At 55.3% G+C, this 13920-nt stretch overlaps 2 protein-coding genes across 3 annotated transcripts in view; one reads left to right on the top strand and one right to left on the bottom strand.

The window, feature by feature from the left end:
* Positions 1 to 1767, bottom strand: part of DNAJC4 (DnaJ heat shock protein family (Hsp40) member C4) — a 79820-nt gene extending 78053 nt beyond the window's left edge. Inside the window, exon 1 of one of the 2 annotated variants that reach the window (XM_039481585.1) lies at positions 1559 to 1767. The gene's annotated coding sequence lies outside the window, so the exon portion shown is untranslated. The remainder of the gene's footprint in view (positions 1 to 1558) is intronic. The other variant, XM_039481583.1, reaches the window with a different exon arrangement.
* A 6695-nt stretch (positions 1768 to 8462) lies between these two features.
* On the top strand, positions 8463 to 12308 carry NUDT22 (nudix hydrolase 22). Its single transcript, XM_039481580.1, has 6 exons — positions 8463 to 8676; positions 9931 to 10444; positions 10675 to 10782; positions 10860 to 10957; positions 11645 to 11738; positions 11983 to 12308. Exons 2-6 carry the CDS (start codon positions 9977 to 9979, stop codon positions 12082 to 12084), a joined length of 870 nt encoding a protein of 289 aa, XP_039337514.1. The 5' UTR covers positions 8463 to 8676; positions 9931 to 9976; the 3' UTR covers positions 12085 to 12308.
* Positions 12309 to 13920: the final 1612 nt, after the last annotated feature.

Below are 13920 nucleotides of genomic sequence, written 5' to 3'. Positions count from 1 at the left end.
GAAGCCCTTCTCTGCATGCTGCACAACCAAAACTACTTTGGCCAAATGACAAACTCTGCTCCACACCTGGATTTAACTTAACATTCCCTGAGTTTAAGGCCCAAATTCAGTATGTTGGTTGTTTTTTTTTGAAGTTTTACAAAACACAGTAAGAAATGTCTTTGTGACATTAAAAAAAACACAACACAATCAAATAAAAATAGATTTGGGTAAATATGCACACACACACACCCAATCAGCCTCCCATCTGTATGAACAAAGAATGCTGTTCACATGGCTTTGATCCCGATTCAGGTCACAATACAAATCATTTATAAGAGGGAAAACTGTTAAAGGAAAGATTTCAATCGTTTAAACATTGGATGGTCTAGTGGTTAAATAATAATCCCTAGCTCTTATCTAGCACTTTTCAACAGTAGATCTCAAAGCACTTTAAAGGCCAGCATCATTATCCCCTTTTTACAAATGGGGAAACTGAGGCACAGAGAGAGGAAGTGACTTGTCCAATGTCACCCAAGATTGAAGCACTGAACTGGGACCCAGGAGATCTGGGCTCAGCTCCTGGCTCTGCCATTGAACTCCCTGTGTGGGCAAGTAATTCAGTCTCTCTGGGCCTTAGTTTCCCTGTCTATAAAAGAGGGGATGATCTTTCCTGTCTGTTTAGACTGTAAGCACTTTGGGTGCAGGGATTGTATTTCCCTGTGTGTCTGCAACACTTAGCACAAGGGGGGGGGGGGGCTTGCTCTTGGTCAGGGTCTGTGCAGCACCACAATGGGGACCCCAGTCTCAATCAGGTCTGTGCAGTGCCTGGTACAACGGGGGGCCCAATCTCTGTCCAGCATAGCCGTCCAGCACTCAGCACAATGTGTTGGGCCGGGGCCTCTAGGAACTATTGTAATACACATATTAATAAATAGAAGGGAAATAAAGATCAAATCTCAAAGGTGGCTGGAGATTTTGGTGCCTGACTCGAGATGCCCAGAGGTGCTGAGCATCCACAGCTCCCCTGGACTTCTGGGTGCTGATTAGAGCCCAAACCCAGCCCCCCACAGGTGTGTCCAGCTTCCCCCCTCCCCCAAGTTGAAAGGGCCTTTTCCATTAAATCACTTTGGGTTTCACCAGCCAGTTGGGAACAGGGATAAATCACAGCGTGTGAACCGACAGCTCTGCCCACCCCGGAAGGGCCCTGCCCTGCCGGAGAAAGGGCTCTGGGGGTGGGGATACACTCACAAGTGGGGGGACATAATGCAGTCGGGGGAGGGGAAATTGGTGACTGTAGGGGGGCGGGTACGGGGGCAAGAGGTGGGGGTGCAGGTGCCACGGGGATGAAGTTGCTGCAGGGGGAGGGGGCAGATACTGCAGGGGGGGCAGTTATGGGGGGAGTTACTACAGGGGGCGGGGGCACTGGTGTGGGGGTCACATGCTGCGGGTGGGCAACAGTGGCGGCTGCAAGGGATAAAAGGGGCGAACGGGGGCGGGCTGGTGGGGAAGGGGACGCCCAGGGAGGGGGCAAAGGAGCCTGCACGGGGAGGACGGGACGGTTGCCATTGAGACTCACTCTGGGCCCCAGCCGCCATTGTCCGGCCTCCGCCCGCAGCAGCGGCAGCGGCCCGGCCCCGCCCGTCGGGGAGCGGGGAGGGGCGACGGCCGGGCCCCGCCCCCAGCCCCAGCTATTGGGCGCCGCAGCGGAGGCGGGGCGGCAGAGCCGGGGGCAGCTCCGCGCCGCAGCCCGGCACTAGGCCGGGACACTGGGCCTCGGCGGGACGGGTATGAGGCCAGTCCCGTGCCTCGCTCTGGGAGCCAGGACGCCTGGGTTCTGTCCCAGCTCTGGGAGGCCAGTGGGGGCTGGGAGCCAAGACGCCTGGGTTCTGTCCCCAGCCCACCGCTGACTTGCTGCCCATTGTAAGGCAGCAGGAGCGTGTAAACCCGAGATCGGGCTCTTCTGATGCCTGCCCGCCTGCCTAGCCCCCAAACAGATCTTCAGGACCCACTACGAGGAGGTGGGCGCTGGAACACAGACTTCAGCTCCCTGCCTGCACTAACACATACAGTCCCCATGATCCCCAGTGCTGCCCTCGCACGTCTCTGGCCTGCTGAAACCTTCCAACGCTCTCCCCTCGGCCGCTGCAACCGCTTCCACCTCGCCAGCTTCATTCAGGATCCCCAGCACGGAACAGACACTAATGGCAACAGCTGTTAAATCAACCTCTGTTTCCCTACCAGGCCCCCTTCCCTGCATGGCTGCTCCCTTCCACTATTAGGGTTCACTGGGCAGCTGAGCACCTCTTTGTTCCCCTGCGCTGCCCTGGCCTCAATGATGGTGCATCAGCTGGAAGCAGCAATGGGCAGATGCCAGGGAATTCAGCTGCCTGCCTCTATGGGTAAAGTGTAATGTAGCATTGCTCCCTTCTGACCCCCACAGTTAGCCTAAATTCAGGGTAATGTCAGTTAGGATTGAAGCTAGGCAACATTTTTGGTCTCCATGGCTAGTGCGACTTTGCTCACAGTCTTAAGCCTCTTTCAGGTAGCACTTAGCCCAAAAAGTTCTCTCTCTCTGTCTCTCTCTCTCTCACACACACACACTCACTCTCTCTCTCTCTCTCTCTCTTTCTGATCCTTCTCGGCTTCTGTCTCTCGTGCACACCTCTGATAAAATGATACCCATCAAACACCTCTGCCCACCACATGTTTTGGGCAGTGTGACATATGCCTGTGGTTGGGGTGGAGGCCCCTATTGTTTCATAGAGTTTTAAGGACAGAAGGGCCCATCAGTCCTCCTGTACAGCACAGGCCACTTAGTTTTGCTCACTTACCCCTATATTGATCCCAATGACTTTAGTTTGACCAAAGCATTTCAGTCCTCCTCAAGAAACTAAACTGTTATGTGCTGCAGGAGAAGCCAGACTGCCACTCATGCCCGAGGCCCAGGAGCGCTGCCAGCTTTTTTGCCACCGTAGGCGTCAGAAGGTCCCGCCCCCGAAATGCCGCCCCCGCCTGAGGCGGCAGAAGGTCCCGCCCCCGAAATGCCACCCCCGACAGAGGCGGCAGAAGGTCCAGCCGCCGCGGTCGCCGCCCCCCAAATGTTAGTGCCCTAGGCGACTGCCTACGTCGCCTAATGGGTTGCACCTGCCCTGCCGAGGCCCTGTGATAGTAGGGATTGATGAGGTCAGACAGATGACTCCCACTGGTGACCCATGCTGCAGAGGAAGGTGAAAAAACACAAAGGTCCCTGCCAATCTGACTTGAGGGAAATTTCTCCCTGACCCTAAATCTGATGATCAGTTGGATCCCGAGCAAGCAGCTAGACAGAGGATTCACTGGATTCTGAACCACCTTGGAGCCTGGCCTACCCTCTCTGGTGTCCAGTCTCCAATCCCTGATGCTTCAGAGGAATGCAAAAAAAGCCAAACCAACCTAGAACAATCCAGGCCAATTGTGCATGGGGGTAAAATTCCTTCCTCACTCATGTCAGCCACCTGAAAAGGAGTGTAATTGTTTTTACATGTGTCCCAAATGAAGGGCAGTGTTTACACCCACTGGTTTGAACAATCTTTCACCTCACCCATAACAGTCAAAAACATGGGAATTGCCAGACTGGATCAGAGTCATGGCCCATTTGAGCCCAATGTCCTGTCTCTGACAGAGACCAGAACCCAATGATTCAGAGGAAGGTGTGAGAATCCCACAGTGGGCAGATATGGAGTAATCTGCCCTCATGAAGGTTTGATCCAACCCCTAATAGAGACTGGCTTAAACCTTGACACACGCGTGTTTATGTCCCTTCCAATCCTCTTGTAAAGCTGTTCACTACAAGAACTCTGTAGGTTGTGGTGAGCCTTGCAAATGTCCCATTGCTCTTTAAAGTCCCTAGCTTCAATTTAAAACTAAACATCTTTATTACTGCTTGAGTGATTGTTGCAGCTAGAGGCCTCAGCTGAGACCATGGTCTTGTGGATGCTGCACAGACCCTGACCGAGATCAAGCCCTTGTTGTGGTGGATGTGGCACAAAACCTGACTGAGATCAGGGCCCTCATTGTGCCAGGTGCTTCATAGACTTAGGCCAACATTAGTGCCTTATTCTGCTGGGCACTGCACAGACACATGGTGAGAATCTGTTCATGCCCCAAAGAGTTTACAGTCTATATTGCCCAAAGGATGGATTATGATCCCATTTGGCAGATGAGGAAATGGAGGCACAGAGAGACTGAAGGGCTAGACCCAAAAAGGGACATATGCATTGCTATGCTGAGTGTTGCAATGCCTAACTCTTAGGTGCCCTGCTGCCTAGTGGCATCCTGAGCCTTGAGTTGGGTATCCATGCACTATATGGGGAGAGTTAAGCGCTGAGGACAGGAATTCTCAGAAGCCAGCAAGATGAGCAGTGACCCACTTAAGTTATCCTGGAGTGAAGTGCACAGGAAAGTGGGGGGAGCTTAGGGACCAGATTCACAAAGATGCTTAGGCACCTAACTCCCACTGAGCTGGGCCTCCACGTACCTCCCTCTGCTTGGGATTCTCAGCTATGAATCCTCTTCTGGAGGCAGGTCCCTAAGCCAGGATATTCCTTTCTTGTATAAAAGCACAGAAACTCCATCATACCGAATAGCTCAGTGGTTAGGCTACTCCCCTGGGATGAGGCAGGTCTGGGTTCCTGCTCCAAGAAATATTTAATTATTTCTTCAAAGTGAAACAGCTTTAACAGAAGAGAATGGTGGAGAGAGACCCATCTGAGAGGACCCTAGAGCTAGGCTTGGCAGAGTACAATTTTTGCATGTGTACATATATATATATATATATATATATATATATATATACACATCTGCTGCTGCCTAATTCCTATATAAGTTTGACAGAAGTATCCATGTTTATTTGTAAGCTTTTTTTAAATCAGTGTAAGTGTTCACAGTTGCAGGAAATTATGGGTGGAGATCAGACAATGGGGGGGGGGTGTTAGACAATAATGAATTAATGACAATAATGTTGGGTTTCAAAAAGTTAAAGCTTTATAACCGTTAAAACACCAATTGTCAACATCACATGTACAAATATACCAAGTAAATATACTTAAATCAAACTCTGCTAAGTTCTCAAGCCGCATTTCTCTTACTTTGCCAGTCTGTACATCGCAGTTATCAATATAAATATGTTTGTCAGTTTGTGTGTGTAGGTGAAATTGATGTCTTGCCATATTTGCTGATCACAATCTTGCCCTTCCAAGTCTACCTGTTGCCCAGTGGTCAGGGCGATCTGCTGGGTTGTGGAAGACCGAGCTGAAGCTGAGTGTCACATCCCAGGCGTGTGCACTGACCACTGAGCTACTGGCTATTTTACACACACGCTACCTGATAGGTGTGCTCTGAGCACGCCTGCTGGATGGGACCCTGCTATGGGGAATGTCTAGTAAAGTTTGAGAATCCCACTGCAGTTGAAGAGTGAACAAGGCTGAGCAGCTCAGTAGCTGTGGGGTGACATAAGGACTATGTTTATGGAGTTAGGTGGCAGCTGAGTGGGGGCTTTGGGAAAGTTAGTGGCACTTAATTGTTGAACTTAGGTACCTACAGAGGCAGACACCTGAGTCCCTTTGTGGATCTTGACCAAAATGATTTCTCCAGGGTCACATAGGTAGTTTGTGGCAGAGATGGATATTGAGCCCAAATGTCCTGTACCCCAATGCAGCACCTTAACCACACCACATTCCTCTCCTTTGCATTTGAAGTGGCCACATAGATAACTGATTTAATGGATGTAAAGGGCCTGCTCTGAGTTCCCAAGGGACCTGCCATGCCCAGCATGTGCCCATTCAATGGCTGACATGAGGCAAAATGCCCAGGCAAAGCAGCTCAAAGCCAGCACAGGGACTCCAAGGGGGGAGGCAGTAGCTAAGCAGATCTGGGGCTCTGTGTCAGCTTCAATGGTGTGGTGGGAACGAGACCAGGAGGGGGGGCACAAGACTGTTGGCAACAATCCCCCTTTTGTCAGCATGGCTGCGATGACCTCATCCTGTTCCGGGGGACAATGCCCCCCGTGTTCCCTGGCCAGGGGCTCCCCGACAATGAGCCCAGTCAGGGCTGGCAAGCGGAAGTGACGCTGTGGGAGCCCGGTTGCCAGGGGAGCGGGGCAGCTATGCCCCATGGAGTGGGGGAAACAGGGAGAGCTGGCCCCCCACAATGTGACAGGGATGTTAATAAATGCAGAGGGGAGAGGGCTGGGGTTTCTTGCCATCTGGGAGCTTTTAAGCTCTCATGGTCCATCCCCCCTAGCCATTAATACACACTTGGAGGGAGAGTTAGTCCTGGAGGGGAACCACTTGCCCAGAGTTGCTGGCAAAGCCAGGATTAGAACCTAGGAGTCCAGGGGAAGGGGTGGTTAGGTCTCATGGTTGTGTGGCCCGACCCCCAAAGGAAGTGGAGGGAGTAGGTAGAATAGACGATGGACTCAGATGGGGCAGTGCTCCCCCTTCCTCACCCCAGGATGGACATTTGGGGCAGGGTTTCACAGCCCTTGTCACTGTGCCCCCAGGGCAACGATGTGGCAGAACTATGCCCAGAGTGCAGGATGACTCAAAGGGCCCCTTCCAACCACAAACCCCACTCCTCTCTCAGAGTGGGGATAAAATCCAGTGGTCCAGACTCCCATCCCCCCTGCTCTAGCCCACTTGACCACAGTCCAGGATACAACCTAGGAGTCCAAGCTCCCACTATCCCACCGCTGACCATAAGATACTTTTCTCTCCTAGGAGCTGGGTCATCAAGACTCCTGGGTTCTCTCACCAGCTCTGGGAGGGGAGTGGGGTCTAGTGGTTAAAGCAGGATGGCTGGGAAACAGAACTCCTGGGTTCTCTCACCAGCTGTGGGAGGAGAGATGTGAGTGTGCGCATGCGTGTGTGCATGCAGGTCCCCTTCTCAGGTTTGTAATGGTTCCATTCATTAGAGATCTGCCCCAGAAAAGCCGTGTCTAATCTGATTTGTAATTGGTACTAATTAGCATTAATCACAGTGGGAAACACAGACCGGGGACCTTGGCTGGGGATGGGGGATAGAATGGAGCTGCTAATGAGTGGAATAGAGTTGGAGAAGTTTGGCAAGTCCTGACTTCCCCCACCTCCTCTCCCAGACCTGGGGTTAGATTACAGGCACCCTGACTCTCAACTCCCCTGTTCTAACCCACTAGACCCCACCCCACTCCCACAGTTCAGTCACATCAGCAGTGCTCTATTGGCATGACAAGCATTGCCAAACATGAACGATAAACTCACATGCCTCTGATTTCTGCCAGGGGGTGGGTACAACCCTGCCCACAAGGGGGAGGGTAACACACTGCATATTTTGGCTCCATGCCATGTCACTCCTGCCTGTTGGAATCCCCTGGTGACTGAAATGTGTCTCGTAAAGTGGTGTGGGAGGAGCTGTCTGGGAGCTCGAGCCATCTAGCCAGATGCTGGAGACATAGGGTGGAATGGCCAGGGAGCTTGAACCACCCAGCTGGGCACTAGAGCCATCAGGCAACACAGCTGGCAGGGGTCTAGAGCCACCCAGCTGGATACCGGAACCATGGTGCAGTACAGTGGCAGGGGGCCAGAGCCACCTGGCCAGATACCGGAGCCACAGGCTGGCACAGCCAGCAGGGGGCTAGAGCCACCCAGCCTGATACCAGAGCCACGGGGCGGCACAACCAGCAGGGGGCTAGAGCCACTGTCACGGAGTTTGGGGGAGAGAAGGCCCTGCACCCCCAGTTTCCTGCGATTCACCATGACTCTCAGCCAGCCAGTAAAACAGGTTTATTTAGACAACAGGAACACAGTCCAAGACAGGTCTTGCAGGTATAGACAACAGGACCCCCTCAGTCAGGTCCATCTTGGGGGCTCAGGGAGGCCAGAGACCTATCTGGGCTCCCCTCCATTTCCCCAGCCAGCTCCAAACTGAAAACTCTCCAGCCCCTCCTCTGCCTAATTATCTTTCTTGGGCCAGGAGGTCACCTGATCTCTTTGTTCTCCAACACCTTCAGTTGGCACCATTGCAGAGGAGGGGCCCAGGCCATCAGTTGCCAGGAGACCAGGTGTCGGCCATTCCCTATGCAGACAGCATCACACTGGCCCCGAGGGCTCTGCAACAATCACACACCCCTAGACGCTCAAGAAATGCATAGGGAAAACTGAGGCACCCACACAGCACTCAGAGAAAACATTAAGAACATTCCCACTTTGTCACAGCCACCCAGCTGGATACTGGAGCCACAGGGCGACATAGCAGGCAGGGACCTGGCACCACCCAGCCAGATACCGGAGCCACAGAGTGGCACAACCGGCAGGGGGCTAGCACCACCCAGGTGGATACTGCAGCCATGGGGCAGCACAGCTGGCAGGGGGCTAGAGCCACCCAGGCGGATACCAGAGCCACGAGGCAGCACAGCCGGCAGGGGGCTAGCACCACCCAGGCGGATACCAGAGCCACAGAGCAGCACAGCTGGCAGGGACCGGCACCACCTAGGTGGATACTGGAGGCACAGGGCAGCACAGCCGGCAGAGGCCTGGCACCACCCAGGCGGATACCGGAGCCACGGGGCGGCACAGCCGGCAGGGAGCTAGAGCCGCCCTGAACCAATCAGCGCGGCCGCAGGCAGCCGCTGACTTCCGGGAAGGGGGCGACTGGGGCCGGGCCGTGGAGCTGGAGCTGGAGGTAGCGAGTCTGGCGCTGAGCCCGGCGCGGGGCTGGGGGGCTCCCGCGCAGGGGCCGGGCTGTGCCGTGGGGTTAATGGCCCCACAAGGTGCCAGGGGCAGGCTGCCCTACAGGGCTGGGATCAGCCGGCAGCAGCCCCGTCCCCTGCGCGCCTTGCCTCCTGGCGAGGCGGGGGCTGTGGGGGTGTCCGGTTCGTGGGCAGCCAGGAGAATGGAGACGGGGGGAGTGTCCATGGCTTCCAGCTCTAACTGCTAGATCCCACTCCCCTGCCAGAGCTGGGGCTAGAACCTGGGGATAGAACCCATCAGTACAGCCCCAGAGCTATATGTGTGTGGAGTTTATCTGGCAGCTTTGGGGTCTCGCCCCTAATGACTCCACCCACCCCTAAGGACCCCTTCGGTCAGAGGGGATGGCATGAGCCTGCAGCACTGCCCCTCTAGGAAGTGGCTGAAACTCCATCCCCACCCCGATCCCCTCCATGCACTGGGCAGCCTTGGGGCACATGCGTCCTGGGGGCGAGGGGGTTCTCATTGGGATGGGGGAGGTGCGCGGTGCCCATGCAGCCAGCTCGCCGGGCCAGTAGGGGGATGGCATGTGGGGCCCATATGGCCAGCTCTCTGGGGCAGTGGGGATAGGTGTTTGGTGCCCATGGCGGGCCATGGGGCCCTCTCTCTGGGGCAGTGGGGGGCATGGGTCCCTCTCTCTGGGGTAGGGTGACCAGATGTCCCGATTTTATAGGGACAGTCCTGATTTTTGGGTCTTTTTCTTATATAGGCACCTCCTATTATCCCTCATCCCCTGTCCCGATTTTTCACATTTGCTGTCTGGTCACCCTACTCTGAGGCAGTGGGGGGCATGGTGCCCATGGGACCCTCTCTCTGGGGCAGTGGGAGTCAGATCTCTGGGTAAATGGGGGAGGCTTAGTGCCCCTGGGGCCAGGTTTCTCTGGCAGTAGAGGAAGGGGGGGTATCATCCATGGGCCTGGATCTCCTGGGCAGTAAGGGGGCATGCAGTGCCCACGGGGTCAGTTCTCTGGGGCAGTGTGGGGAGGTACAGCGTTCGTGGAGCAATCAGGGGCACGTGGTGTCCATGGGACCAGCTCTTGGGATGGAGAGGGGTGCAGTGCCCATGGAACCAGCTCTTTAGGGCAGTGGGGGGCCTTGGTACCCATGGGTTTGGCTCTCCAGGGTGTGTGTGAGGGAGTGGTAGCCTGGCATAGAAGCTGAGTGATCCCTATCTTTTCCTCCCTCCCAGATGCCCTGAGCCTGGTGTTCGGGGTGGGGGGGCACAGGGAAGCACCATGGACCCTGAGATCTCCATCATGCTTCAGTGTCCATCTCCCAAGGGCCTGGCAGAGACGGACGTGCAGGCTGAGCTTTCCCCAGCCTACGACCGGCGCCAGCTGCCCGGGGGCCAGGCCTGGATCGACGCTGTCTGGGAGGCCCGGTGCCACCACAGCCCCTGGCTTTTCAACGGCTCCAAATTCCGGCTGCATTCAGCCCAGCTGGATGGGGGCTCCCTGACCTTTCGTCTGGGCCTCACCTGCTACAAGGACTTCCTGGGTACCAACCGGGCTGGCATGGCCAGGCACCTCCAGCAGCAGGGGCGGCAGGACTTTGGGGACAGCCAGGCCTATCTGGCGGAGCCGCTGGGAGTGGGCGCCATGGTGCATACAGCCGATGACTGCTTCGTCTTCCTACGGCGCAGCCTGAGGGTGGGCGAGGCGCCTGGCCTTGTAGACATCCCCGGGGGACATCCTGAGCCACAGGTGGGTCCACCCAGCACCCCTAGAATGGAAAGGCCCAGATCCCATTCCCCACCCCCTAAGCCAGCCAGTTCTCCTCCACCCTGGGAAACCTTAACTCCCACCTCCATTGCACATCTCCTGGACTCCCTGTTAGTGCAGGAATGTTTTTTCCCTGGCATCCACCTCCCTTGCTGTGTTCCACTCCAGAGGTGGCTGCATTTCCTGACCCTAGGCTCCTTCCTCTGCTGCAGGCTGTGGTGGGGGACGTCCCAGAAGAATCCATCTGTTTGCAGGATCTCCCCAGACAGATGGTTGTCAAGGAGATCTTCACCTCCATCCTGCGGGAGATCCGAGATGAGGTGAGAGATGTGGGGTACTGGTTGTTGGTGTCTCTGTGCTCTGCTGCCCCTCACTAACCTGCATCCCTGCTCCATAGGTCAACCTGCCATTGCCCACCCTAAGCCAGCCAGTGCTGCTAGGCATCGCTCGGAACCAGACCAGCGCAGGTCGGGCCAGTGCTGAGTTCTATGTCAGGTAATGAGGCTAATTCAGTGCACAGAAAGGCCCAGGAGGGCTATGCTAGGCACAGGGAGAGCTCAGGAGGCAGAGCTCTGCTTTGGCGGATCTGGCTCAGGCACTGTTAATTCAACTGCTGGCTTAAACCCATGTCCTGACTGTTTGGATCTAGAAGCTAGAGGAACCCTGAAATTGGTGATTGATGGGATAGAGCCAATCAGCAATTGGGGTGCAACCTCCCGCCACATCCTGGGGCCCTGGCTTCCTCTACCATATCCTCCCCATACAAAATAAACATACTAGCATGGCGCCTAGATTGGGACCTCACATTGTGCCAGGCGCTGTACAGACCCTGACTGAGATTGGGGGCCCCCCATCATGCTAGGTGCTGCACAGACACACAGTGAGACAGTCCCTGCCCTGAGGAGCTTGCAGTCTAACTAGACAGAAGGATCGTTATCCCCATTTTACAGATGGGGAAACTGAGGCACATAGCAGGGATGCGACTTGTCCAAGGTCACATAGAGAGTCAGTGGCAGAGCTAGGAATAGAACCCAGGTGTCCTGAGCCCCAGTCCTGTGCTGTTATCACAAGGCCAAGCTTCAACTTTGCTGCCCATAGGGACAGAGAATAAACAGGTGCAGCTGCCATTGGCCTCAGGCCCGGTTGTCTCCGTTCTGCTAATGGAGCCGCCCCATGTCCCAGGTGCAGTCTGACGTCGGAGCAGGTGAAGCAGAGATATGAGATCGGGGGGCCTGAAGCTCAGGAATCCACCGACATCATCTTTATCAAGAGAGAGGTAAGGGGAGGGCACAGCCTGGCAGATGGGAATAGAACCCAGGAGTCCTGACTCCCAGTCCCCCTGCTGTAATCCACAGGAGCCCATTCCCCTCTTAGACCTGGGAATTGAACCCGGGCGTCCCGGCTCTCCCAGCTCCCGTGGTCGATAAAGGTCACACATGAGCTCTGGGTGGTGTCGGCAGGTACCCTGCCTCTCCGCTCCGTGGCACTGACCCCATGGTATCCTTGTGCTTCCCCTGCAGGACGTCCTGACTCTGGAGCAGACTGGAGGGATGTGGAGGGAGCTGTGCCCGTCTGCCAAGGGGGCTGTCAGACTCTACACCCTGGTGCAGGGTGGGGGGTAGGAACAGGAAGGGGACTGACCCCCCCCGGGCCACCATGGGGGCTTCTCTGTGCCACACTGGGCATCAACACACCCTGCATGCTCTCTGCACATGCCAGCCCTATGTTGTGGAGCCAGCAGGAGGAGGATCACTGCAGGACCAGACTCACCTCTCCAGGAGCAGGGCCCAATTCTGGCTGTTTAGAACCCATCTCCCAATAAAGAACTTATTCTTTGACAGCAGTGGCAGGTGCTAAGCCTCTGGCATAATCCCATTTCCCAGAGTGCACTAGGGTGGCCCAGCCTGGAAGGAGGCAGCAGCACCTCCCCATACCCTCCTATCTGGATGATCTCGGCCAGCTGCCATCAGAGCTGGAGGGAGGGAGGGAGGGAGAGTGAGTGAGTGAGGGGGTGGGGGTGGGGGTGGAGGTGGAGGGGGGACCACTGGCTAGCCCAGGGGAGTGTGGAATGGGATTTGGGGACTTTCCCCTCTAGGGGGCACTGGCTGGGGGATAGGACACACTTTAGCCCCTTTCCCAAGGGCTACATGAGCTCTACGGGAATCCCCAGGCCCCAGAGGGGAGCTGGTGCATCCCAGAGACTCTGATCGTTCCCCCAGAAATCTGGCCTGCATTGTCCAGTCTTACCATGCAGCAACTCCTGAGCCGGCCCTCTTGCCCCAGGGCTGGATATAGCACTAGTCCAGGAGTAGGCAACCTATGGCATGCATGCCGAAGGCGGCACGTGAGCTGATTTTCAGTGGCACTCACACTGCCTGGGTCCTGGCCACTGGTCTGGGGGGCTCTGCATTTTATTTAATTTTAAATGAAGCTTCTTAAACATTTTAAAAACCTTATTTACTTTGCATACAACAATAGTTTAGTTATATATTATAGACTTATAGAAAGAGACCTTCTAAGAATGTTAAAATGTATGACTGGCACGCGAAACCTTAAATCAGAGTGAATGAATGAAGACTCGGCACAGCACTTCTGAAAGGTTGCCGACCCCTGCTCTAGTCACTCATGATGATAATACAAAGGCCTCTGCCCCATCTCCCCTCCCAGAGCCAGGGAGAGAAACCAAGAGTCCTGACTCCCAAACCCATGTTCTAACCATTGGACCACACACACCCCGCTCAGGTAGAGAAGGATCAAAATTCCTGGGTTCTATCCTGGGGTCAGTGGGGAGTGGGGTCTAGTGGTTAGATCTGGGCAGGCTCTTTTCCCCAGTCAGAGCTGGGCAGTGGATGGGGATGTCCCTGCACACCTATGGACATCACATTCATGGCTGGAGGCGTCAGCCATAGGCGTCCTGGGATGCTGGGGCCCTGGAGACATTAATCCTGGTCTCGGCCGGCCCGAGGGCAGCTCAGCCCCTAATCGGCTCAAGAAGGGGTGAATGGCTAGTTTGATGGCGAGGCCTGGAATCCCGGCTCCTTAATTGTGTTCGAGCTGCCAATAAGCTGGATAATTGGAGCTGAGGGGGGGAGCGGCTAAAGCCTTGAGATGCAGCCTTCTCTCACGCCATCCCAGCCTAGGATCACCCTGTGGGAGCCCGTGGACTATGCACGGATCCTTCCCACCAACCCCATCTGTCCTGACTTCCCTCAGCCTTCTCCCCATAAATTGCATTAATCTGCCATGCCCCAACCCTGGGAGAAACTGAGGTACGGAGAAGGTGATGGATGTACCTGATATCACACAGCGAGGTGGCAAAGTCAGAAATAGAACCTACACGTCCTGATGCCCAGCTCCACTGCTGTAACCACTAGGATTCCCTCCCTACCCAGAGCAGATAGTAAACTTTATTATTATCATCATCATCATATTCTTCGCAACTGCCTTGGCTGGTGGAA

This window comes from Mauremys reevesii, linkage group 7, assembly GCF_016161935.1.
Source record: "Mauremys reevesii isolate NIE-2019 linkage group 7, ASM1616193v1, whole genome shotgun sequence".
NCBI lineage: Eukaryota > Metazoa > Chordata > Testudines > Geoemydidae > Mauremys > Mauremys reevesii.
The sequence above is the reverse complement of the archived record's forward strand: the minus strand, read 5'-3'. Positions and strand labels throughout refer to the sequence as shown.